General features: G+C 48.8%; 1 protein-coding gene across 5 annotated transcripts in view; it reads left to right on the top strand.

Moving 5' to 3' along the window:
• Hdac4 (histone deacetylase 4) overlaps positions 1-27,022 on the top strand; it is a 245,499-nt gene that overhangs the window by 85,080 nt on the left and 133,397 nt on the right. For all 5 annotated transcript variants that reach the window (XM_042689062.1, XM_042689060.1, XM_042689065.1 and 2 more), the window contains exon 2: positions 12,492-12,563. In XM_042689062.1, the coding sequence (XP_042544996.1) occupies positions 12,492-12,563 (72 nt within the window). The remainder of the gene's footprint in view (positions 1-12,491; positions 12,564-27,022) is intronic.

Below are 27,022 nucleotides of genomic sequence, written 5' to 3'. Positions count from 1 at the left end.
GCACTCCTACTCTCTCCTTCTCTTCTGTGCCTTAGAGTTCTCTAGGTTTTTTTGTTTTTTGTTTTCCTAAACCAGAGAACCATGGAGAATCCATCCCTTTCTGGGACCTCTTGCACTGCTCTGTGTATAGATGGGATGGGAAGTGCTCCACGTCACCGACCCCCAAGTCACCGTGTCCACTGCTGAAAACCTGGCATTCAAGACCAGGTCACTTGCTCTAGCTGTTTGCCTTTTGTTTTTCCTTCCTGAAAACTGAGGTCTTTTTTCTTTCTCTTCAGCTCAATTATGTATGGGGAACAGATTTTTTTAAAAATCTTGTGTTTATTCATTTTAATACAGAACTTCACCTTTTGATGAACTTTGAATATTGTTTAGAGTTCAAATTGGACATTGCAGGATCTTCCTTTCCAAGTGTAAGCCTGGGTCTGGCTGGTGGCACTGCTGTTCATTCAGCAACTGCCCATGTAAGGCACTCAGCTACTGGGCTGTCCAGTGCCTCTTTTCTGTTTGAGTTGGAAGTCTTGCCCTTTTCTGAGCATATTAAATACTAGGTCAGTCATAGCTGAGCAGTATGCACATCTTCATTACTTTAGGCCTAAGTAGTTGGAGCTCATCTGTCTATTCAGGTGTAAAACCAGAGATTGATTGTGGATGAAGAAATGCTGCAGCTGTGTGTGTGCATGTATAGTGTTTTAGTGTAATATCCATCCCTCCGTGTCCTATGCTTCCTCTGTTGAAGAACTCACACTGACTCACAATTTATCATTACAGGGAGTGAATCTACTTCAGTGCTCCTTTAGAAGACAATAGAGGTGTGTGATGAGTTCAGGGTCACCTATGGGGCCAGGGTGGACTGGAGCACCACAGTCCTGTTCTGTGGGTATCTGTTAAGTGTCTAGGAGTCGGGAAGGATGAGGTGTGGCTGGCCTCGCCAGTGGGAGCCTCCAGGCCTGCCCGCTGGCTCTTCATCATGAATCCAGGGGTGAGTGAAGCATTCACTGCTGATGTGTGGTGAAGCACAGTCTGGGTAGTAAAGATGAGCATGTGACTGGGGCGGGGGGCACGGTGGAGTGGGATATTCTAATTTTTTTAATAAAAAATAACTCCATGGTGAAACAGAATAAGGGATTGCAATCTAAAATTATTTGTATTTCTGTTCTTAGAACCATTGAAGCTTTCAACATTTGAAAGCGTTTTTTGATGCTGTAATGGAATGTAATAGACCAGGTAATTTATAGGAAAAAGTTGAGCTGGCTTGCAGTTTTGGAGACAGGGAAGTCAGATACCAAAGTGCTAGCATCTGGGAGGGCGCTCTTGCTGCAGGGAAGTCGGATACCAAGGTGCTAGCGTCCGGGCATCTGGGAGGGCGCTCTTGCTGCAGGGAAGTCGGATACCAAGGTGCTAGCGTCCGGGCATCTGGGAGGGCGCTCTTGCTGCAGGGAAGTCGGATACTAAGGTGCTAGCGTCTGGGCATCTGGGAGGGCGCTCTTGCTGCAGGGAAGTCAGATACCAAGGTGCTAGTGTCCGGGCATCTGGGAGGGCGCTCTTGCTGCAGGGAAGTCGGATACCAAGGTGCTAGCGTCCGGGCATCTGGGAGGGCGCTCTTGCTGCAGGGAAGTCGGATACCAAGGTGCTAGTGTCCGGGCATCTGGGAGGGTGCTCTTGCTGCAGGGAAGTCGGATACCAAGGTGCTAGCGTCCGGGCATCTGGGGGAGGGGGAGGCGCTCTTGCTGTAGCATAGTGTGGCGAGGCACCACAGTGGGGAGACAGAAGTGTGACTGCTCAGGTACCCCCCTTCCCTTCTTATACAGCCACTGATGCCACCATGGCTGCTGCAATCCATTCAGTTAATCCTTATGCCTCCTGAAACCCTGCATCCAAATGCATGTTAGGTGCTGGCAGGGGAGTGTTTACTCAGCATGTGGGAGATCCTAGGTTCGGTCCTCAGTGCCACAAAATACAGCCCACATAGCTGTCTGCTAGGGCATGAAAGCAGCAGAGTTCTTCGGAGGAGAGGCTGGCGGGGGGGCGGTGACAAGCACTAATGCGTCTGCCATAGCTTGCCAGCAACTTTTGTAGTTGGGATATTTGGGCCCAAGGAGACAAAAGCTTCTTTCCTTGTGCTTATTGTTCCTCTTTAAATATCTGTCCAAACTCAGGAAGTGCCCGTGGTGAGCAGGGGCTTGCTTCACAGCTCTGCGGATGGTCAGCACACTGGGCTGTCGGTGGGCTGGATGGCGTTCAGTGGTCGGGATGAGAGCATTTGATGTGTACTCATTTGATGGATGTGGATGGTGAGGCTGTTCGTGTCCCATCAGGGGTGCTTAGGAATGCATCCTGTCCCTACTCTTCCTAATTTGTTTTGGACTAGCAGACCTTGGCCTGCTAGGCAAGTGCCCTTCCACTGAGGTACAGCATGACCCCTGGATCCTGGCTTTAGTTTCAGGTGGTCAGGGTCTCACACACATGGCAAGAGAACCCAGGTGCACCCACTGTGGCCGTCATGCCCAGATCAGTGACAGCACAGTTAACATCCAGAAACAAATCGCTTCTCCTGGCGGTAGCTCTGTCTGTAGAAGATTAAAATAGAATACAGCACAATGAAGTCACTGTATTTTTAGAAGCTGAAGTTTTGTTGTATAGAAAGGAATAATGATATGCTTTAGTTAGACTTGGCTTGGGAGGAGTTACGGTGTAGAGAATATAACCATATTGTGCATAACAAAAATGTGGTATTGATATCTACAGTTTGTATACAGCTTTTCAGAGGATTCAGGAAAACTGGTTTTGTCAGAGGGAGAGGTGTACTGTGGGATTCTTGATTTTAAAAAGTAATGATGTGATTATCTTAAATACACCTTTGTACCTTTGAATGCCTGGCAGCCTTGTGCAGTGGGAGGACCTGTATAGAGTATAAAGAGTAAAAGGGAAGAGTGGAGAGCAGGAGGCAGGGGGATCTGCATAGATCACATGTGATGTTCATACCTGTGGATTGGCTGGTGTGATCTGTGTGTACACATGCCCCCTTTAAATATAAGTTCATTTTTAAAATTAAGGATATAGGTGCAGTTAAAATAAAGCAGTGCTATCTATTCTGAGTACAAAATAAAGCTTCTGAAAGTCTTACAAGCCAATAACTAGTGAAGCAAAGGAAAGTCGGCCCATAGCAGACTCTCCAGGGCAGCCTGGCCGGAGCCAGCATAAAATAGGGCCGGGACACCTGCAGAGGAGAGGTCTGTCTGGGTTCGTGGACATCTCTATAAATTGATGAGGTCTCAGGCAAACCCTGTGCTGCATGTTGTTGGTGATGCAGGCCACCCAGGAAAGGAGGCTGTCATCTGCTGGAGCAGAGGTGCCTGGTTCCGGGCCTCTTCCAGGGAGCTTCCCTGAGTAAACTCAGGAGATGGCCCTCTGATCCCTCCCTTTGCTCAGCCTCTCGCAGTGAGACCTGTTGAAGCATGACTGGTGATACTCAGGTGACAGAAGTCATCCTTCTCGACAGGTCAGAGTAGATGGGCAGAAGCCTGCAGCCTCAGTTCCTGGGGGAGAGCTGACTGTGGCTCCACTGCCCAGCCCTGCTGGATGTTTCTAAATGGCTTGAGAACAGAGTAGTGCCATGACCTGATGCCTGTGGGAGGCTTGGCTCAGTTCCCGTCCCAGGGAGCAGATGGGGGCTGTGGTGGGCTCTGCGGCCACCTGTGCTGGAGGGCGGGTCCTTTGGACCTTACTGCCCAGCCTGCAGTTCAATGTTGTACTCACAGCTTCAGTGGGGTGGCCTAATGTTGGGGACAGAGTGGTGATATCGCAAGGCCTGTGGCTCTGCCTTGGTCAGCTGGTTCACAGCATTGGGGAACACCTGGCTCTTGTCAGTGTTGTCACTGTGACGGTGTAAATTGGAGGATGTCTCCTCCCTGTATCCTCCACTGCATGGGGCAGATGTTGCCCCATGGTCCTCATCAGACAGACCCTGCAGGCAGAGGGTGACATCCTGAGACAGAGGCCTTGCTCTTGGTGATGTGTCCCAGAGAAGACAGAGCAGCAGTGAGGCGAGACATGAAGACCAGGATGAAGCGAGTGTTGCACACCAATACATCTTGCCATCAGTTTTCATTTTCTGCCTATTTGTTCCTGACGCAGAGCTGGCTGGAATGTGTATCGTTTAGTGCAGAGCCCCATTGGCAGCTCAGCTAAGACATGATTCACCACTTCAGAAGTCCCGGGAGTCCAGGGTGTGGAGCAGCCTTCAGTGCTGAAGTCTGCATTGAAGCAGGCAGACAGCAGCCTGGGAACAGCAAGTGGGCAGAAGAACGACTAAACTAAAATAGATACGGTGTGAGATGTGGGGACTGAGCACAGTTCCTGAACATTTTGCTATTGTTTTTCCTGAGAAAATTGTAGCCACCCAGGGAAATTTAGAAGTATTGCTTGTTCTTCACAGTGTTGAGTGGATCTTCTAGAATTTGCAGGCTCTGTACACTCTGTGTTCTCATTTTTGGCCTTTTCCCCCTGCACACATAATGCCAACCACTGGCCTCTGCCTCCCACACCTGGGTGGTGGCCACAAGAAAGTCACCAGCCAAGCCTTGTGGATTTTGTTTCCAGATAGATCCATAATCCCATGCCACCCCGCCCTCCCCCCCTCACCCCCCCTGCCCCAGTGGCTGTGTTGTTCCTGACCACGGAGCCAGGGAACAGCTTACCAAACCTTTCTGCACCCTAGTGCCTTAGGCCTTTGTTAGCACCTGTGCTGAAGCTACCAGAACCTCTCATGAGAAGCCTCTCCCAGTAGTCTCAGGGACCCAACCTTCCCATCTCTTTCCTGGCTCTTCCCGCCCTCTGCCCTTTGATTTCCTCTGCCTAGAGGGCTCTTCTTGGGGCACTTGGCATGGCTCCTTCCACTGTGGCCTCAGGTGCCTGTTCAGATGCCACTGCCTTACGGGACCCTTCGTCTAAGCAGTAACGGACTCTTCTCCAGCACAGGATACTGCATGGTCTGCTCATTTGCCCCTCTTCTGTTCTGGTGGAAGTTTGAAACTCAGGGACTTGGTTTTCTCAAGGCTGCATCACTTGAATTGTGACAACTGCTCAACAAGAACTAGTCCAACAAGCTGGCATGCGTGATGGGATCCTGGCTGCGTGCTTGAGGGCTGGGTATGGAGCCAGCTGTGGTGAGTTTCATTTTGGGAATGGGAACCTGTGTTTTTTGTTTCTCCAGAGAGGTCTGAGTGAGCAGTATGAATGATACCTTGCTCGCATGGGTTAGGCTTAGTTAGGCTACCCTGGGACGCGCCCAGGAAATGTGAAGTGTTGGACTGCTTCTCATTTAAGATGTAAGCAAGCTGGTTAGTTTGTCTAGTTCTCAGATCTGCTAAGAACAGTAGTGCCAAGAAGGTGCTTCTTGTAGATTGAAGCAAATGTTTTGCTCCCACAAGTTCCAGCAGGGCTGGGCAGTGGTGCCACCATTCAACCAGCGGGCCTGTTTGCTGTGGATAAATTGCACTTGGTCATTTGCTGTGTGAGATCCCCAAGGGTGGCTCTCTCCCTTGGGGGCCTGCTGCCCTTCAGCCACACTGGTAGGGCATGTCTGAGTGTGCTGGGCATCCAGCTTTACCCTCTCCTTCCTTCTCACTGACAACTGGACACACTTCGGTCACTTCTGAAACATTGTGACAGATAAGCAGGAAGCAAGCCTCAGTGCTGTAAACCGGTCTGGTTTGGCTGGCAGAACTGCAGGCAGGCCTCCCACAGCATGTTTTCTGTCCCCTCCCTCTGTACTAGGAAGCCACACAGGAGCCCGCCTCGCCTGCCCATTCTCTACAGGCTGGTGCAGACTTACTGTTAATGGATTACCCACACATTTCTCAGGAGCTGCTCATTAGTATGTACCTTTTCTCCAGCTTCCTGTCATTTACCCAGCTGAACTAACGTGTCATGTTCAGCACGTGGAAAGGGTTTTGGAGGACTGGTTTGTCCACAGAGTGGTTTTGGTTGCTGACTCACTTCCAGGAGCGTCTTGTACCCCATCAGGTGACTTGTGTGCATGGGGTGCCCTTCCTGCAGGGGCTCCAAGTAAAGAAGGATGGGGGGAGGCAGCAAATTACTTGCAGGCCACAAATTTGGGGACTGTTGATATACACAACGATATGATTTATTCCTCCCCGTATCAGCTTGCGTGTCCACTCAATGGATGTAGACAGGCCTGTGTGACCCCAAACCCTTGCGGGGTCTCCCTACCGTAACTGCCGTACGCGCCGGCAGTTAAGAGCCACTATTTCAGAAAACTGAAGTCAGCAGGACATGCTGGGTACACCGCTTGCTTTTCACAGATGTGAGGCTGATCTGCAGAGAAGAGAGATTTGGGCCTTGAAGCTGGTGTGCTGTCTTGTCTGTAATAACTGCATGGCTTCATGGTTCCTTCCGAAGAGCAGCTATCCAGAAAGCTGTTTAAATTAGCCGTAGAGCGGCCTCTCTGTGACTTCTGTCCGGCATCAGTTCTTGCACGTGCTCGGAGGCTCACTTCTACGGCACAGGTCATCATTTTCCCACTTATTTCCTGCAAGGCAGCTCTTAGGCTCAAAGTATGTGCTATTTTTCATGGTAGTCTTATACTACTTTTCTTTGTGTTTTGTTTCTGATGCTTGAGTGCTTCATGCTCTTGGTAGCCCTTGGTGCTCTACCACTTGTGCCATGCCTCTACTTCCAGCTTTTTGCTGGTTATTTGGAGATAAAAGTTTCACAGACTTTTCTGCCTGGTCTGCCTCTAACCTGAGATTCTCAGGTCTTAACCTCCCGAGTTAGGATAATAGGGGTGAGCCACCAGCACCCGCTATAAAAACCAGTACCCAGATATTGGAACTCCTTGTTCCTTTGCTGCTGTAGCCCCTCTTCTCTCCCTTCCTTCTTTCTCTCTCAGGGCAAGAAGGAGATTGTACCTCGTCCTAGAGATTTTCTCCTTGAACATTTTTGTCCCATCAGATCTTAGTCTTCTCTTGGATAAGTTCCGTCAAAACTATATGAATGACTCTTAGGGGAACTACAACCAGAATACTTCAAAGGTTATCTTTGACATTTTAGAAGTCTGCTGATTATCCCAAAGAAAAACTAATGCTTCAAGAAAGAAATTCTTCCATTTTCATTTTCTTTCATAAATACACATAAGCTACATTGGTTATGCCTGAGAAATTCACAGCACTCATTAAAGTTTAATTCCTATTAACGGGCTGATAAGAGCTTTATTATAGAACTTCGGTATTTTCCAATAACCTGCTTGGCAGGAAGATGCAGAATGTAATGGATTTGGGTGTTTAGGGAGCCTCACACAGGGAGAAGCAGGCTGGTGGGCTTGGCTTAATGAGAGTTTGAGCAGGCGCCTGGTCAGCTGGGCTCAACATACTGTTTGGCAGAGAGCTGCAGATAGAGGGGTGTAGGGGGGTCAGGCCCCACAGCAGAAGTGGGTGGGCAGGATCCAGGTCCTGCTGGGGGATTTGGGGTGCTGGGCTGACTACTCAGCTTGGTTTTGTCTCTCAATCATACATTGCAGTATGCTGAGTTCCTTTTGTAGGTTAACCAAACAAGGGCATTAAAGTGCCAACCACATTTACCAGTGCTCACACAGATGAGGATCAGGGGATGTTGGTTTCACTGAGGCCAGGGGGTGCTGCATGGTGGCCACTAAATGCAGAGAGACATCCCAGGTTTGCCACGCTCTCCTCCACGCGAGCTCCTGAGGATGCCCTGACCAGGCAGGCCAGGACTGGAGTCAGGGGTCAGGGAGAAAGGCTCTCTGTAGAGCTGTGGCCCAGGCTTGCCGGCACGGCTGAGACTATGTGTGCATAGCAGGGCTGCCCAACAGGAAGGAGTCCTCCCTCCACCATGCAGGCAGGAAGCTAGCCACGTGCGTCACCTCTGCCTTCACTCAAGCAAAACAAGTCATTTGCTATAAAAACAGTCCTTGCTATAAAACTTAACCTATTAACAATGTTTTCCCTCATTATCTACTTTAGTGGCACGTGTGTGCGCACACACACACACACACGCACACACACACGCACACGCGCGCGCACACACACACACACACACACACACGACACGACACGTGGCCCTGTATCAGGCATTCTGCCCTTGCTCATTAAGCCAGGCTTGGTTCAGCATCAGCTAGCTTTCTACCTCTGCATCTCAGAACCACCCCTGCCCTCCTTCTCTCAAATCTCAGGGGTCCTGGCTGCCTCTGGTCCCGCCTGTGGGAGGCCTGTGTCTAGAGGGCAGTGACCTCCCATAGCCCAGAGCCTCCTCCTTGACGAGGAGCAGGGAGTTAGGTGGACATAAATGACAAAATGACACATTGCAAGGGTGAGGCCTTCTCCTTTGTATGCAGTTCTAGCAAGTTCTCTTATTAGATTTGACTTCACAACAAATTAGTGGCTGGGATGCCTTCATTCTCATCACCAGACAAGCAGCCTGCCACCCACATAGTTGGGGAGATCTATTACCCCTGCTCCAGAAATGCACAGAGCAGAATGAGAAATGCAGCCTCTGGAGCCCAGGGTTATGCGGGCAGAGCCTGGCGTGGAAACGCACAGCTGCCTTTCCGAAGGGCCCTGGCAGGCAAGAGGAGCCGAAAGAGCTGTGATGACTCAGCCTGGGGATCTGGATGGGGTCTTGGAAAAGGGACTCAGGAAACGTGAGCCGGATGAGCCACATCTGAGCATCCAGAATGAGGACCACACAGTGCCAACAGCAACACAGGACAGAGTATGCAAGAGGCTGGCCAGTTCCAGTTCCTCTGTGAACTCATAATGGGGTAAAGTTTGTTTAAAAATTAAAATGGATAGGAAGATGGGCTGTCATGAAGACTTTAAATGATTACTTGCTGACAAGTGCTGGTAGGGTTCCATTCACTGCATATCTGAAAACAGTCCCATTAGCACAACGAGGCACTATTAGTAGCTACACCCATTTCAGTTTTCTGTGTGCCAGACTCCTACCAAAAATATTTATTGATTCTCCATTTATAATTCTTATGTAAAACTGAAATGTTAGGCCAAGTTCTCCAGTCCTTAGACTTTGAAGTAGAAAGTACATTTGGCCTAGCTCTATCTATCTCTTAGCTTTCCTACTTTCTGTTCCTCTTTCCCCAAACTCACTGGACCTCACCAATTCCATGTATCATAGAAATGCAATGTTGACTAGACACAATAAAAGAGATTTTGCCATTCTCTCAGGTGGAAACGGATAAATTTAATAGCCTGAATTGATAAAGAAAAGCTTAATACAATTGAGCAAACATGTGATTTAAATATATATATTTTGGCAAACCAGGACTAGAGAGAGCTTTCCTATGCTTGATGGTTCACTGAACGCTTGTAGCAGGTGTTGTACATCCTGGCAGGTCACTGAAGCATTCCCTGCAAGTTACAATCAGAAACAAAGCAGGGCAACCTCTGGCTCATAACATTTTTGTTTGGCGATGTGCTGCGATGCTGTAAGGAAAGAAGGAAGAGGCTGGAGGCCTGAGAAGAAGGAAGCCAGGCTTCCTGTTACAGAGGGCATGAGTCTGTGTAGAACATTTCCAAGTAACTATCGATAAGAATAAATGTGATCTTTATAACATCTGGAGACGAATGGATAAACATTGATTGTATTTCTGTGTATTAGCAAAACAGAAATTGTGTGAATTAAAATAGCATGTGAATAGTCTAAATGGTTTCTGAGAGGCCCTGAATAAGGTAATGCCCCAGGTTTGTGGTCATAGAAGGCTCAGTATTCCCATCCCAGATGTCAAGGGTTCCTCTTTTTTCCCTCTTTCCTTTTTGGTAGAACTTGGTGAGTTGGTTTTAAGATTCATGCAGTAGAGCAGAGGACCTAGATGATTGTAAAGCAAGTCGGTGTCCTGTCTTGCTGACTGATACCACACAGTTACGGTGATGACCACGGTGTGATGCTAGGCACAGGGACTGCAGGCTGGCCAGAGAACTGAGATGTGGCTTGCTGGTATGTGATGAAGATCAGACTTCCTGTCAGTGTAAGGGGCATCTGATTGCTTTAATGAAATGACAAGATGCCCACTTCATAGCTCACGCACAAGTCTGCATGAAGGCATCAGGCCTGGGGTGTGTGCACGAGGTGCAGATGGGCTGAATTTGCAGGCATAAGCAGGGCAGCATCACCAGAGGAACTTCTCCCCCTCTGGTTTGGTGGAGATAGTAGCTACAGGCTCATGTAGAGCTCACCAAGGTTTATCTGCTGAGCAGTGCCTTTGGGAGTCAGGGTTCTGTCTCAGCAGCTGCTCCTGTCCTTAGCTTCCTCAAGATGTCCATAGAGTGTTCAAAGTAGCTACAGCCAGGAAGAGGGTGGGTTGGCAAGCTGCTTGGCTGGTAGTCCTTTGCTTAAGGCAGCTAGGGTACCAGCGAAGGGTTCAACAGCTGTCAATCCAAGATTTGAACTTCTCCAGCTCCCAACATCTCAAACACAAACACTGAAATCGGTGAAGGCTTAACATGAACATGAGTGATGCTGTTAATGCCTACTCCAGTGCCCCAGGGAGACTGTGTCCCTGCCTGTAGTTTCCAGGTGAGTTGAAGGTTCTGTTGCTGGGCTTGAGACAGCTAGTAAGAGTCTGGTTGGAAGCATCCCCTTGCGCACACACAAGGACTCTGGATCCAAATGTGCTGTTTGTTTACCGGCTGCTCCAGGGGTAACACACAACTCAGTGTGTGTGTGTGTGTGTCAGTTGTGGGGCTTGTACTCTGGGCTTGGGTGCTATCCCTGTGCTCTTCAGCTCAAGGCAAGTGCTCTACAGCTTGAACCACAGTGCCACTTCTGGTTTCCTGGTGGTTTATTGGAGGTAAGAGTCTCACAGACTTTCCTGCCCGGGCTGGCTTTAAACCGCTATCCTCAGATCTCAGCCTCCTGAGTAGCTAGGATGACAAGTGTGAGCCACCGACACACGGCATAGTGCATCTTATTTTAAGCTGGGGTCTCTGATCTTGAAGAGAGCCCTGCTTCTCCACCTTCTCGTCTGGCTGTGCATCTTGTCTCCCAACTCCTGAGCTGATGAAAATACCATCTGTGGACAGGCGTGGCAGGCCATGCAATGTGTTTCAACCCAGAGGCTGTAGTGGGGACAGGTGGGGAACCTACTCAAGGTAGGGGCCCCGGCACGCTTCCTGCTGGTTGAGCAGCATGAAGCTCTGGGCCCCCTTCCCCGTCCCCGCTCCTCAGCCTCAGATTTCAGTGCAGAGGCAGTTGCACTGCTCAGCACCATTGAAGTTTTACTCACCTTGGGATGTGGTGTCTGAAGAGAGAACAACCTCAAGAAGCAGTTCTGTACACCGGGCTGTCCTGTGGGCTCCTGCGAGACATGCCCAGTTTCTGTTTCTGTTTTGGAACCCTACAGTTACTAGAAAGGTGGGAGGGGGATTCCTTGTTGGGGAGGTGGTGGGCCAACAGCCGTGCTTGGTTTGCGGCCTCCCTGCCTCCTCGCACTGCGGCCGGCCTCTTCCTTGGGAAGAGCAGGGCTCCTGCCCTCAGAGTTTGAACTCATCTCCAAAGCTGAACAGGGGGTGGCTTTGTTAAGACACTGCATTTCCTTACAAGTTGTTTGTGTCATGCTTTGAAATTCCATCTGTAGAGTTATGTGGCTGCCCCAAGAAGCCACTGCCTTCTCCCCTCCATAAGTCATGCGCCACCTGCAATGCTGGTCTGTGATGCTGACACTGAGAGCCAATGTGTGATTCCTAGCTGTCTTGCCAGTGCCCTTTCTTTCCTATTTGGGAGAACACAGAAGGTCTTGGGGACTCTGAATCCAGCCTGTGCCAGACTTCTGTGGTAGGTAGGTTCTAGTCTCATCGTGGAAGCCAGTTAGAAAAGGTAGAGTAGATGGTTCCTAACTAAATAAAGTCGAAAAACTATTTCTAAAATTGTTCTGTAGTTCTTTACCGGGTGAGAACCTGGTGAGGCATTTTTGTGGTTTTTGTTGTTGTTGTTTTCAAAGTGCATCATTCTTCGATTGTTACCAGCATCATCTATTCTCTATCCTGCCCCCGCTCATGTTCATAGCTGCTTTGGACCAAGCCCTGGGCTGCATTCCTGCAGCCTTCCAGACTCTTTGTGGCTCTTCTGTTTTTATTATCTTAATGCTGTGTTCTCTACAGAAAAGCCCACTTCTGATAAACCTGAATGGTGGTAAACAGTAGTAAGCCAGAATAGCTAGCCCAGTTGCCCTTAAGCCAGGATTAGAGATCACCATATCTCAAATGGGACTGTTTTGATTATTCTACAAAGGCACTTTCATTTTTTAATAATAAAATAAATAATAAAATAATAAAATAAACTCTGATGGAATTAAAACTGTCTTCCTTTAAGAAAGGCATGAGCCGTCCTGCAGGTACCAAGTTTTCCTGTGTGTGCTGAGCTTTTCTCAGACACCAGTGTGCCACATTCTGGCTGAACTGCACTCCCTTTCTGAATCTAGTGCTTTCTCTATTCTTCAGATGGACTTTCTGGCCGAGACCAGCCACTGGAGCTGCTGAACCCTGCCCGAGTGAACCACATGCCCAGCTCGGGTAAGTACACTGTCCTCCTGTGCTTTGAGGTATAGGCTATCAGCTCAGGTAAGTACACTGTCCTCTCCTGTGCTTTGAGGTGTGGGCGCCCAGGTAAGGCGTGGTTGTCAGGTTTCTTGTGTTTGGGTGCCTTTCTTGCTGGAGTCAAAAGTGTGGCCTTCCTTTTGGAGATGAAATGGACAGTGGCAAAGGAATTCTCTAGAGGGTGTGCTTCGAGAGGAATCAGCTGCTTATTTTAGGAGTAGCGCCAGACCTTGGTCCAATGAAGACTTGTGGGAAAGAGTGCTGGGTTTGAGTGGGCGCAGCAGGGACTAGGACTTACACTGGGGTGCAGAGACCAGCCGCAAGGCAATGAGATGTCTCTGGCTCTGTAAGTCTCCCCAGGTACTAATGACTCTAAGAGACTGTCTTCTAGCACCTTTCTGTTTTTTAGCAGCAATATTGACTGTCATAAGTCTCATTATGTAAATGATATTCCTAAATATTAGATTCAAAGCACTATACTTGCCAAGTCTTTAGGCAATTCAATCCTTTTCCCTTTTAGATCTCTGTAAAACTCCTCTTTTCCTGTAGAACATTCCAGGCTTCATTCTGAGTGTAGAGCCGAGCGAAGCACTGCTTCCATCCTGTACATGCTGTGCCCTTCCATCACCCTGGCTAACGGCTTCGTCTCTGCCCTTTTGCCCCGTCAAGTTTGTCCCATTTTCCCTCCCCACCCTGTGCACTTGCCTGCTTCCTCTCAAGCAGTCTGCTTCCCAGACTGCTGCTGGCCTTGCCCTCTCCATCTCCCTTGGAAAGAAGTGGAAAGCCCAGCTGAATGTTTCAAAGACAGAGGTCTTGACCCAGTGATTCTCTGATGTCGGCTGAGGGTCATTTTTGATTGAGCTCTAGCAATGTCTTGGGGCCTGGAATCGACCTTTGCATCCCCACCCAGCAAGCAGCCAGTTGCCTCTTACCCCAGGGCATGAGCCCATGTCGGGGAACTCTTAAATACTATATGAACGTGCTCCATTAACAGATATTGGCTCGAGTAAGCTGTTCTGACTTTACTTTTTGCTAGGTTCAGTTTGCCTGTGTTGTCTGTTTACAATGAATCTTTGCGTAGCTTGGGCATCTGCAGATGGCTTCCTGGTGCTTACCAGTAGACTGAAGAGGGCTTTGCAGAGGGCTTGATGGGCTGTGAAGAGGTGGTAATCTCGACTACTCTGCAGTGAACCAGAAAAGATAGGCTTCACATTCCGTTTTTGGCATTGGTCGTGCATGCTGCTCTTTGAGACCCAATCTGCAGCCTTGTGCGAGGATGGCTGTGGCCTTCCATGGTAGCCAGAGTAGAGCTGCATCCTGGCTCTTCTGCCTTGGCTGTGCGAGTCAAGTGGGCTGTTGGATAGCTCAGGTTTGTCTTCTCCTTTCTCACTCAGAGCTGGTAATGCCTGCCTGCAGAGTTCTCACTGAGATCAAATATATGTGTCAGCTTTTTCGTAGTTCTCCGACAAATGTTGTCTCTTAATGTCACATTGACTGGTTGACTCGTACTGAAGGTGGTGTGGGATGCCGCTGTAGCCTGGCAGCTCAAGAACCAAATGTTACCCTCATTCCCTGCCTCTGGGAGGAACCACCCAGCGCGTGGTGGAGTGTCGGAAGGAGGAGGGAGGGGTGCTCCTCATTCACCTGCCTTGTAGCCAGGACTGGGTGTGCGGCACCCCTGTGGAGCCTCGCTGCAGACTTTGCCTAAGAGGACACATTTCAAATGGCACCTGGTTCATTTCCACCTAGTACAAAATGCCTCAAAGAAATACCAGTCTCAGGTTGTGAGTCCTTTGCAAACGGATAGCAAAGTTCTGTGAAGCTACATTTTTCTTGGATGGGAGCAGAAACATTTTTAGATGTCATTTTTTTATGCTAGTTGCAATCTGTTCTTGTCCATTTCCTGACAGTTGCATTTAACCTTAACTATCCCTTGACACTAGAAGGCTTGAAAATATGTATGCACACACATACATGCATACCTGTACACACAAATGCACCCTTATGCACACAACTTCATGAGGAATGACTCTTGCATTAGTCATTTGAAGAAACACACTTTTTGTGTACTTAAATAGGAGAGGAGACATACTCAGGCCTCCATTGCTGATCTGGTCTGTCCTTGACCATTCTTCATTGTGAGCAGTAGTGTACTCAAAGCAGTTTTTCCCAATAATGGTTCTTTTTAAATGTTCTTAGTCCTAGTAAATTTTCACTGGAAATAAACATCATCTGTATCACCTGTTTGTATGTCAGCTTGAGGTAAAACCTGAGCAGCAACTTTGACAAAAATATCCCTTTAAAAAAAAAGTCTGCCGGGCGTTGGTGGCTCACTCCTGTAATCCTAGCTACTCAGGAAGCTGAGATCTGAGGATCGCGGTTCAAAGCCAGCCCAGGCAGGAAAGACTGTGAGACTCCTATCTCCAATAAACCACTAGAAAATTGGAAGTGGCACTGTAGCTCAAGTGGTAGAGCACTTGCCTTGAACTGAAGAGCACAGGGACAGCGCCCAGGCCCAGAGTTCAAGCACCACGACCAACAAAAAAAGTCTGTAGTAGGGGAAAATGCTATTGGCTTTGGATTAATTCTGATTTCTTCAAATTCCCACTTATATGCGCATAAGACTTTTTTGTATTTCTGGTTTTTTTTCCTATTGTTTTGAAGTTTTAGGGCTGGTGTGTGCTTGGCTTGCCTAGGATGTGTGCTGCCACTAGATATGTGAGCCTGTGCCTGACCTTAGCCTCCCAGTGGATCATTCTTCTGCCTTGTCCTCTGACCTCAATTTCCCATGCCTCATCTCCTGCCTGGCGCTGGGCTGTGAGGTTACCTTCTAACTCAACAGGTGGCCACAGGCACTGGAGACAGCACTAGTTTTGAGGTCGTGCCACCGTCAGCCCCCATGCCCACACTAGCCCTCCAGGAGCTGTGGAGAGGCATCCCTCAGCCCTAGCAGCCCACTATTTTTTTTTTCAATAATATAAGGCAGTGTGATGCCCATACAGGGTAATAGTAACATCATACTGTTACATCTAATAGTAGCAAATGGATATGTATTGTCTGCCTTTCATGATAGAGCTGGTTTATAATTAAATTTTTACTTTAACTTAGAATGGTGTTGCGATGCTGGGGAGCCCAGGGCCTCAGCTGTCCCTCGCAAGTACTCTGCCCCAGCCCAGAGCCTTTGTGTGGATGTCTCCAGAAGTGATTGTCTCAGGTGAAATAACAGTTGGCACAGGAGACCTAACAGACATGCCTGACGTGAGAAGTTTGTCAGTGAGTGAGCTAGTAAGGGCTCAGGGAGCCCAGGGGAGGCCCAAGGGGAGGCCCAAGGCTCAAGGCCCCAGTGGAGGGGTCCAAGGCAGCAAGGGGGGCCCAGTGGCAAGGGGCCCAGGACACCCGAGGAAAGACCCAGAGAAGGGCTCAGAGCTAGAGCCACAGCCCTCTGTTCACCTCTCCATACCTTCTGAAGGGTAGGGCTCGGCACAGTTGGATGTACGTTTGATCTTCAGTATAGTTGAGGCTGCGGTCTAACTAGCCGGCTCATAGCTGGTGGTCTGTTCTGAGCTCATGGTCCGTTGCCCGTTTGACTACTCAAGACATTTTTGTGCCTCTCTTATGTTCATGTGTGCCACTTTGGGGTGTGTTTTCCCCTTTTTCTGGGGGCATGGCCTGTCCAAGCTCTGTCTTCTGTGATGATGGGCTTGTCCTGTCTTGGAAGCCCACTGTCAGCTCTTTCTTAGGAGATTTGGACTTCGGGGACCTCTGGCCAGTACTGACAACAGGGTTCCAGCACCTGCTTGGCCCCTGTAGATTCACTGGGACCCGATGCAGGGCATCGTCATCTTGGAGCATGACGCTCAGGGCATCTCACAACCTCCACTCAGCCTGCTCCTCCTCTTCCATCCTCTCCTCCTCAGAAAGGGGATTTAGAATCCGGTCTGATGTGTGCGTGAGGGAGCCTGGCACCTGTGCTCCGTGTGCAGGTACTCAGTGTCCAGCTTCGGGTCTGCCCCAGCCTTCCGTTAGGGTTCTGGAATTGCCAGTCCTGTGCCCTGAGTGCTTTGTGGCTGAAACCACCCTGTGATGCCCTTGGCCACCCGCTGGCTCCTAAGCCCACCTGCTGGTATCCAGGGAGATGGGTTCCATGTGCAGTGTCCTTGTCATTTCATCTTCTGTTTATGTTACCTGTGCCAGTGTTGTGTCTTTGTAAACAACCATCCTACCACATTAGAGAGATCTCGGGGAGCCTGTTAGCTGCACCTATCAGCTGCCTGTTCTTTACCTAACAGCTGCTCCTCACTGCTTTGTGCCCTGTGGTCTCCCTCCCGCCCCATGCTCCTGTGGACAAGCCTCATTTTTAGTTCCCAGCTATGTTCTTTCACCACTCCAGTGCCCCGTGCCAAGGGAGGAAGATAGAAGCTCCACCCACCCCCACTGGGTGGAAGTGTATTATTTGGTCTCTGCCTCTCACGTTCTGTATTGTTGCTTGGGCAGCTTGAGGTCGATGGCCCCGGCAAGGTGTGAGGTGGGCAGGCAGGCAGCTCTCGGTCTAGTTGGGTGCCCAGCCCCTGTTCCTCTTTGAGTGCTTCAAAACTGTCACAGTCACGGGGACCTCAACTGCCGATTCTCGATTTTACAGGAAGAAAATGTACAACGGTCTTAGTAATAGCCCCAAGGGCTGCGTCGATTCATAAGATGGAGAGTTATGCTGTATTCCCACAAGCATTTCAAATTATTGGAAGATTACAGGCGGTTATGGTACTGAAAGAAGGGTTTGCGTGCTGGGCTCCGGTGGCTCACACCTGTAATCCTAGCTATTCAGGAGGCTGAGATCTGAGGCTCTTGGTTCAAAGCCAGCCGGGGCAGGAAAGGCCGTGAGACTCTTACCTCCAATAAACTACTCAGAAAACTGGAAGTGGTGCTGTAGCTCAAGTGGTGGAACTCTAGCCTTGAGCTGAAGAGCTGAGGGACAGTGCCCAGGCCCACAAGCCCCACAACGGGGGCGGGGGGGAGGGGGAGAAAGGTTTGCATCTCAGGTCTGTGTATCAGAAGTGTCACGTGTGGAAGAACTAGTGTGCGGGGAAGAATGCAGGCATCCTCCCATCATCCTGTGCTTTCATTGTTCTCTTTTATCACCACTTTTCCTTAGGTGCCCTAAGGTTCTTGAGTATACAGTGCCCAGATATGTGTGATAGGGTTTGTTAACCCTTGTTTATCTTCATGTTACTGGTCCAGCCCAAATGGCTTGCTTTTCAGTGACCACAGTGGAATCCCACACAGTGTTTTCCCCATCCAGCATTTTCTAGAGGACAGATGCTGCCCTTAAGGGAGGTTCTGTTTCTGAACCTCATAGCTTGTGCACACACACAATGCACTTAGTGGGTCAAACAAAGTCTTCCTGGTTCCAACACCTGTGTTCCACACTGTTTGGAGATAGGCAGCAGCCAGCAGGGCACAGACCAAGGATGACCCTCTGGGTTACAGGGGCATGGCTCCCATGGAAGGGAGTTGGCCCTGCTAGCTTGGTAAGGAACCTCAGGGTTTGGAGCTGCCTACCCTCCCGGCTCCCAGAGGTCTCCTGAGCTCTGCAGCCTAACTGGTGGCTGGAGACTCGGCGGGGTCCTCTGCCCTTCCCTCACCTTTGTCTTCTCCCTCCTCTCACCTGTGAGATCCAAGCCTTGGCACTTCTCCAGCTCTTCCATCCTGAGCTGTACCTTAGAGCTGGGGTAGTCTATGGGCTGAGCAAGGGACAGGAGAAGTGCAGATTTGGGTGGGAGATGCTGGGTCAAAGCAGTCTCAGCTTCTCTGCTCTCTGCTCTCTGCGCTCTCTCTCTCTCTCTCTCTCTCTCTCTCTCTCTTTCTCTCTGTCCAGTTTCATTAGTTCCTATTTTCAACTCTGTTTTGCCTTCTTTTGTTTTATTTGGATATTGTTCTAGTTTCTTGGGTTGAACATTCATTTTGATATAAACCTTAAGGTTATACCCTTCCCTCTGGGTAGAGATGGACCTGCTTTCAATGTTACAATTTGCATTATTTAATTTATAAAGCATTTTGCATTAATACTTTGGAGAGTATTAATGTTTCTCAAGAGAATTCTTATGAAATTTGTATTATGGATCTTTCAAACAGGCTGGAAGACATAGTTTTATAAGTAAACCTCTGTTACTGGCTCCTCTGACTTTGCTGAGACCTGCCTTATGGTCAGTGCTCTGAGAAGAACGTGCGCTCTCTAGTTATTGGGCAAGCTTGGCCGGCCAGGCATGTGGAGGTGTCTGATAAAGAGGTGTAGAAGAGCTCAAACCCTGAGTGCTGTGGAGAATGTAAGCTGGCCGTGGATGAAGGGATCTCTGAAGAAAGTGGTCCAGGAAGCCATTAGATTCACTCGTTAACCCGTCCAGGCCTTCTTGTGGCCAGGCACTGTCCTTGGCTCTTGGAGCCCATGCATTTAGGCTGGAAACAGAGACCAAGGCTCGTGTCTTGTGCTGTGCCAAGAGGAGGAGAGAGCTGTGGTCTAAGGCAGTGAGGGATAGACGGGGAAAGCAGGCAGGAGTGGAGAGAGCTAGCTTGGGGAGAGCTAACGTTTTACTCGGAATGGGCATAGCAGGTCTCTGCAAGAGGGTGACACTTCCAGCAGTGTTGATGGTAGAGCTGGTAGGTGAGGAGAGCTGCCTGGGAGATGAGTGGCTAGAATGCCCAGTCCCCGCAGGTAGGGACGGTGGGCCAGCTGGCAGGCAGGAGACGTAGAGAAGGTGGAGCTGTGTGATTTTACCATCACTCAGGGCCTTACCAGTGTCCTGGTCAGTTTGGCTCTGGCTCTGGGTGGGATGGAGGTGCCCAGAGGTTCCTGGGAATATCCTCACAGGAGACAGCAGGCGTCATAGTCCACCAGGGCTTGTTTGGTCACAGCTCGGGCTGCTAAGTGACAGCAGTGGCAAGTGATGTGGACATTGCCTGCCGCCCATCGCTATCTGAGTGCCTCCAGCCAGTGCCATGCTCCCAGGAAATTACCCCACAGGTACCGGTTAGGAACTAGGCCGCAGGCCAGTAGCTTCTCAAGGTCACACATGTCAAGTGGCTGGCTTTGAATAGGCTGTTGGAGCTTCCTCTAGATGCGAACATCTGCCTCTTGGACTGTTCCCATCCCTGGTGACCTCAGGAGCCCTGAAGGATGCTGCATTCCATTTTGGACCCGTTGGGTGGGGATGGTTTCCAGGAAGCCCAGGTGCATTGCTCATCGCTGCCTGGGGTGGGAGCAGGGGCAGCTGCTGGCCACCCTGGAGGAGGCCTCACACCCCAACAGTGCAGCCTTCAGTCTACCTCTTTGCTTTTCTCTTTCTGCCAAGTGCAAGATGCTTCTATTTTTAAGTTGTTTCAACTGTTAGTATTAGGTAATAGTGATTCTGACTGTGGCCCAGCTGTTAGGTGAAATACTTAACCAAATGTTTGGAGGTTGCTAAGAAGGAAATTCTGCAATGGTCCTTATGTAAACTTGACCTTGCGTAACCAGAATGGCAAGGACACTTGTAGATGAGTTCTGTAGTCTTTCCAGACCACTGAAACTATTTTTAATTTTCTGCTATTATATTTTTATCCGTTGGGTTTAGGGTAATCAAGTTGCTTTCAGAGAGTGGCTTGAGATTTATGCTGGTGTGAGCAAGTGAGAGAGGCAGAGTGCAGAGTTGGAAGAAGGGGTCGTTCCGTGCCACGGCTGGGCCTGGATCCCGGCGGCCCCACCTCCGGGCCGCCTGCTCCCGCTCCTGCTCTCCAATTAGCTCTGCAACCTGTGATTTTCACCTGTGCTAGTAGTGCAGTTATGAAAACTACAGGAGATAAGTGCTCAAAAATACAACATTAGTTTTGATGTTGCCGGTTCCCTTTTATTGCCTTTGATTATAATTACATAGTCTTAAAGTCTCTTCCCAGGAGCACAGCAAAGCGTAGGTGGACTGCTCTGTCCCTTGTGTGTTCCCGGAAGTCCTGTTTGTCTTCGTGGGTGCACTAACATGTAGGGACTGAAAGCACATTTCACCGTTTTTTGGTGGGGTGTGGCTTCGTTCTATTTATAGGCAACAGGGAGTCTATTGGTACACTTCTTTGAAAGCCAAGTTATCCACTACATGCCAGGTTCTTATTTGTTTGCCCTTCTTGTTCATTTGTGTTTGCAAATACTGTACTTCCTAAAGGAGGGTTTTCTGCTTGGGGGATAGACAAACCGAAAACATCATAAGTATTTTTTAGTGAACTTAGGAGCTACTTGTGAAATAGGCAGAGGAAATTTTGAACTCTGGCTTCATTGTTGAGCCACACACAGAGTGAAGAGCTCAAGTGGCCGGCCACTTCCCGGCGGACCCTTGCTGGTGTGGCCAGTTTGAAGATACCTCACACAGACTTCCATGGAAGCATCCAGGAGTGAGATGACCCAGGCCTACCTTCCCGAGAAGGGGCTCCTTGAGCAGGAGTTCAGCGCCATTTTGTGTGGGACGAGCAGGTGCTGCACTGGAGCCCTGAGCACACTGTGGGTAAAGGCGGTGCGCTGTTAACCAGTTAGTGCTCCAGAAGGATCCTGAAAAGCCACCTGTGGGGATGGCTCCTGCCTGCATGTACATGTGTCCGAGCGAACCCTGTACAAAGCCGCTCCTCGGCAACTCCAGCTTCGGCTGACAAATGAGATTTGAGTTCATTACCCCTAGAATGGACTCGTTAAGAATGTTGGTACCTGTGGAAGTGTTCAGTCTTGAATTTGAAGGGCAGCTGGAAGAAGCACTGGGGGAACCCAAGGAGTGGCTGGGGCCGGGCCTGTCTTCCCTGTCACACAAGTTGGTGACAAGGACAGAAAGTTGCCCCACATCCTTGCTTCTCCCTTCTTCCCTTTCTCTCTCCCTGCTCTTGTTTGTCTCGATAGCAAGGGTTGACTAAACTCAGAGCCCCAGGCGCGCTAGGCCAGTGCTGTGCCACACGTGCTGCACTCTGCAGCCTTTTCTGCTTTATTTCTCAGGTAACATCTTCTGCTTTTGTCTGGAGCCATTTTCAGACTTCAGATCTCCTACTTCTCCTGTGAGTAGCTGAGAGCAAAGGCGAGTCTGCCACCCCCAGCCTGCAGTTCTGATCACCCTCTGGAACGAGCATACGTGGAGGGTGGCTTTGTTGTTGGAGCTGAGGCTGTTCCAGGAGTTTCCCAAGTTACAACTCTTGCCCTGGTGTGATGTCAGCTGGTGTCTGGTGGCTCCATCCCCCCTGCCCATGTCTTTCCAGGGGTGTCGCTGCATCCACACCTCTCCCCCCAGCTGCCTTATTCCCACTCCTTCTTTTTCTTTTTAATTGTGAAAATACCATACAGAGGGGTTACAATTACATGGGCAAGATAATGAGTACATTTCTTATCAAGCATTGTTGCCTCCTCCTTTGTTTCCCCTTCCCGTTCCTTCCCATCTCCCCCCCCCCCCCCCCCCCCTCCACTCCTTATTTTTCTTAGTTATGTTTGTCACAGTAGAAGCAAGAATCTTCCCACTGATGTGGTTCTTAGCATAGGAGACACCAGGAGCAGCAGGGAAGTTTTGTGTTCTTATTCATATAACATTCAATTTAGAGCCAGCAACAACCAAAAAAGAGGGAATACTGAAGAGGTGACAGGAGAGGTGAAGGATGGAGTGAGCGGAAGCCTTCTGCCCTCCATTCCGTCACATGTCACTCACTCATTGTCTGTAGAGAGAGGCGAGTCAAGGCGCTGCCAAGAGCCAGGCACCAAGACTCAATCTGTCCTTCCAGCAACACCAGAGGCTAGAATTGGGAAGACAGTGGTTCAAGGCTACTTTGGGCAAAAAGTTCACTAGATTTCATCTCAACAGAAAAATCTGGGCATAGTTGTGCACAGTAGTCATCCTAGCTACACCAAGAACTTAAAGTAGGAAGATCTTTGTCCAGGTCTGCTTGGACAAAAAGGGAGACATGATCTCAAAAGTCACCAGAGCAAAAAGTGCTGAAGGTAGAGCGTCTGAATGCCTAGCCGTGATGAAGCCCGAATCCCAAGTTCCAGTACCACCAACAAAAAGCAAAAACAAAGTCTGCGCTGCGTCTGGCTGAGTGATGAGATGGTACAGCAGCACATTGAGTCAGCGTATGGTGCTGAGTTCCAACCGAAGGGACTCCTGGGCAGGTCTGTGCAGCTCTGTGATGTCCTTGCGGTTTCCTGCAGACCTGTCATTGCTCTTACACATTTAAAAGAGTGAGAAAACCTGAGTTTTGAAAATGTGTCTTGTTTCCCATTTTGTCCTAAATTAAGGTTGGGATACTTTATTCCATAGGATGGAAGGGAAGGAGGGAAAGAGCAGGGAGGAGAGGGAAGGAGATGGTAGAACAGGAAATCGCATTGGGACTGTTGGAACTCGGTGAGTGGGCCTGTGTTACTGCAGCCCCTCCTCTAATTCTGTGCATTATTGAAGATTTTGGAATGGAAGGTTGTATTGTTTACAGACTGTCCCGAGAGCCTTCTTCACCTGCTCTGTGGTCTGCCTCCTCCCCTCGTGAGCACCGACATCTTTGTCCACATGATAGCCTTGAGCTGTTTCACCTGAGCCAGTTATCCCGTTTATCTATCTTTGGTGTTATATAAATCTTCAAGACTTCAATTGTTGTCTCCACGCAATTAGGCAATTCCTAGAACTTTTGATATGTGATGAGTTGTTATTATTTTTACTTTTTCAGTTGGAATTTAAGTCTTTGAGGGGAAGAGATCTGGTTTTCCTGCAGCTGGTTTTTCTTCTAATTGCCTTATGAGTTTATAGTTCTTCTGTAGCGGGCTGCAGCCTGGGCATTGGTTTCCTTCGTGTTTTTTCTGTAGGTGTAACAGAATGCTGAGGGCTGGGTAACTTATAAAGGGGAAAGTTTCCTTTGGCTCCTGGGTCCAGAGCCTAGGAATTCCAAGAGCACAATGCCAGCATGTGGCCAGGCCTCCTGCTGACTAGCTTTGTCTAGAGCATGTGGGAGTTTATTGAGAGACTGCGCATGGGCAGTGGCCTTGCTTTATGCCCCCTTCTCTCCAGGCAGCCAGTCTAGACTCAGCAGAGCAGCTCTGAGTCATGCGTGAGGAGTGAGCCCCCAGGTCCCAAAGACACCCTGAGACCACTTCCTTGCACCCACAGGATCGCCACCTCTCTGCACTGCCGCTTTCAAGGGAATCCGGAGCGAGTGATGTGTTTGGAATTTCTACACTCTTAATGTGGACTTAGTTTTTGTCAGTATTCAATGAAGGCTTGCATGAAAGGCTTGACTAATTTTCTTGTAGTTTAAAGCATGTCTGTAAGCTGCGGTGTTAGCTGTATCGTTTAGATCCTTCTCTGCACGGCTGTATTTTGTCTATTTGTTCATTGTTCTGTCTGGACTACCAGGGTTCCAATCTGCTCAAACTATTCCTCTTTTTTGTCTATGTTCTTTGTATCCTTGTTTAACCCTAGGCATACATTTATGCCGATTATATCCTCCTTGTAAATGGAAAACTTCGTATTTATTAAGTGGCCCTGTGTCTCCTTTATGTTTGCTTTGAATTTCATCTTTGTGAGGTTGCTAATCTGACCTTATATTTATTTTTGTGTCTGCTTATCTCTTCTCCACTCTGAGTTCTGGAGCTCTGCATGCTTTTCACTGGAGACAAAATACATTGTACTATTTTATTTTTTGCCCAGTCTGACCATCTTTATGTGACTATGTCCCACTTATATTTGGTGGTACTACTTAGTTCTAACATTTCCATTTGCTTTTACATTCTTTTTCCGTGTTTAGTGCTGTTTGGCTTCCTCTCTGTCTCTGCATCCATGTGTGTAGTTTGGCTTTCTTCTGGTGAGCTGGAAGACCCTGCCGGCTGCCGAGAGCTGATGACAGAGGTGCTCACTCCCCTCCACTCAGCTGTTTCTTGCGGTGGTGCCTTTGAGGCTTCTGTGAAGCGGAGGCAGTTAGCACACCTGTCTCTTCTCTTTGGCACTTAGGGGTCTTGTTGGTTGCAGTTTCACTTTTAATTCTGGCAATTCTCTTCCTAACACATAAATAATGTACTTAAACTGCCATTTATTGATTTATTAACCTTAACACAGTTATTGATTTTTACAGAGAATGGTATGAAAAGAATACATTCAATTTCTTCACCCAGATTCCCTTTTGAAATGTAAGGAATGCTAAGTTAGCCTTCAGCTTTTGCAAGGTCAGGTCCGAGTCCTGTTGCTGGTCATCCCCAAGGGCTGGAGGCCTTCTCACTCCTGAGAGCCAGGGCGGAGCAGCGCTCCAGTGCCTTGGGCCCTTCTGTCTGCGGTGCCAGGCTGCATGCCAGCGTGCCCTTCCGAGCCACTGAGGCAAGGAGTGTCCTCCCACTGCCTGCACAGCCCCCCGGGACCACAGCCTGGGCTCCTTGTGCGCGGGTGCCGCTGTGTGCTGGGGGTGGGTGCAGCTCTTCTCTGTAGGAGTGCTCCCATGAGCTGCCCCTGCTCTGGGCAGTTGTGTGTGTGCCGGAGCAGGCAAGGCGGCGTGCTGTGGGAGTCGTCTTTAAACCCACTGTTTGCTACTCATTTCTTCTCAGCCAAACAAGGACTTGTGCCTTCTACAAACTGTCAAACACTGGAGTGACACAGATGAGTCTGCGGATTTAGAAGCTACTGTGTAGGGCCAGGGAGATGAGCGTGGCCTTTCTCCAGGACTCACACCTGGACGAGGGGCGTGTGGGGACACCTAGCCCTCCCAGTCTCTTCTTAGGGACCAGCCTACTCTTTGGAGGTTCTGGTGGGGCTTATTATGATTGTGTTTCCAGTGGGCATTTGGGTCAAAAGAGAAACTGCTCCATTGTTGGTACCACAAATAAAATGTCACAGAGTAGATTTTAAAAACTAGGTGAAGCTAGATGCTATTTTTTCACGCCTGTAATCCTAGCTGCTCAGGGGGCTGAGAGCTGGGGATCATGGTTCAAAGCCAGTTCAGAAGGGAATGTCGATGAGACTCTCAAAACAACAAGAAACAGAAAATCAAAAAAACCAAGTGAACTAGAAGTTAGAGTTGATAGAGAGCTAGCTAGCCGGTGAGCAAAAGTATCAGCAACTCTCGTTCAAGTTCTGGCCTTCGGCCACAAAAGAAAAAAAAAAAAAAAGCTAGAAGCAGAGCTGTGGCTCAAGGCATAGAGTTCCAGACTCTGAGCAAAAAAGCTACGAGGCAGCACCCGCCTTGAGGTCAGGCCCTAGTGTGTGTAAAGATAGATAGGTGTAGGTAGGCAGCTACTAGATGAAAAGCGCCACCAGATGAAACTATGTCTTCACCCCTTTTGAAGGTTTGACAGGTAGATGTCAAGAACATAGGTACACAGACAGAAAAAAAGGAAGGGAGGGAGGGAGGATAAGGAAGGAAAGAAGGAAGGAAGGAACGGATGACCAAATGGACAAGCGAATGAACTTAGGTAGAGGTGGAGGACAGAACTCAGGCCCATCAGCATCCCCAGCATAGTCTACAGCATCCACGGCTTATGAGACATCCTTGCCACTTGCGAAGCACAAGACTGAGACAGCTTGAGAGTCACTGCTTTCTGGACATTTTTTTCCTTATTTGAACTTATTTTTCAGATTTAATTTTAGTTTTGGTGGTGCTGGGATTAGAACCCAGGGTTGTCAAGTGGTGTAACACTGAGCTTTACCCCAGCACTTTGCTTTTATTTACATTTTCTCTAGGAAGATGAGTGAGAACATTTCACTTGTGTTCCTGAATGATATTTTGGTCTAAGTATTACTCTGTGTGTGTTTGTGTGTGTGTGTGTGTGTATGTGCGCGTGTGCGTGCGTGCATACACACACACACACACACACACACGACTATTGACATGTGTTTCTATATTCAGTGATGAAGGAAATGTTCACAGTGATTCCTACTGAGAGAAACTTTGCATAATATGGTCCTAATTTAAATTTATAAGCTACATAATATATAAATTTAAGTATATGTACATAATATATGTATTTTATATATATATATATATATATATATATATATTAGAGTATCTATTTGACTTTTACAACAAATTAGGGTTTAATGTGTTAGAAATACATATTAATTTATAGGCTGGGAATGTGGCTTAGTGATAGAGTGCTTGCCTAGCATGCATGAAGCCCTGGTTTTGTTTCCTCAGTACCACATAACAAAAAGTTGGAAGTGACAATGTGGCTCAAGTGGTAGAGTGCTAGCCTTAAGCAAAAGAAGCTTAGGGACAGTGCCTAGGCCCTGAGTTCAAGCCTCAGGACTGGCAAAAAACAAACAAAAAAGCCCCCATATTTTCAAAATAAAGTTGGGTACACGCTAACTTCTATGAGTTGATCCAAAGGTATAAACAGACTTCATGAGTCTTTTCCCACACTGCCTTTTACGAAGATTTGTGCCTCTCACCAGCTTTCTCAGGACCAGCATGCGGCCCCAATT

Source organism: Dipodomys spectabilis, unplaced genomic scaffold, assembly GCF_019054845.1.
Source record: "Dipodomys spectabilis isolate Male_0828 unplaced genomic scaffold, ASM1905484v1 ptg000124l, whole genome shotgun sequence".
NCBI classification, from domain to species: domain Eukaryota; kingdom Metazoa; phylum Chordata; class Mammalia; order Rodentia; family Heteromyidae; genus Dipodomys; species Dipodomys spectabilis.
Note: the sequence above shows the minus strand (reverse complement) of the source record. Positions and strands in the feature narration are given on the sequence as shown.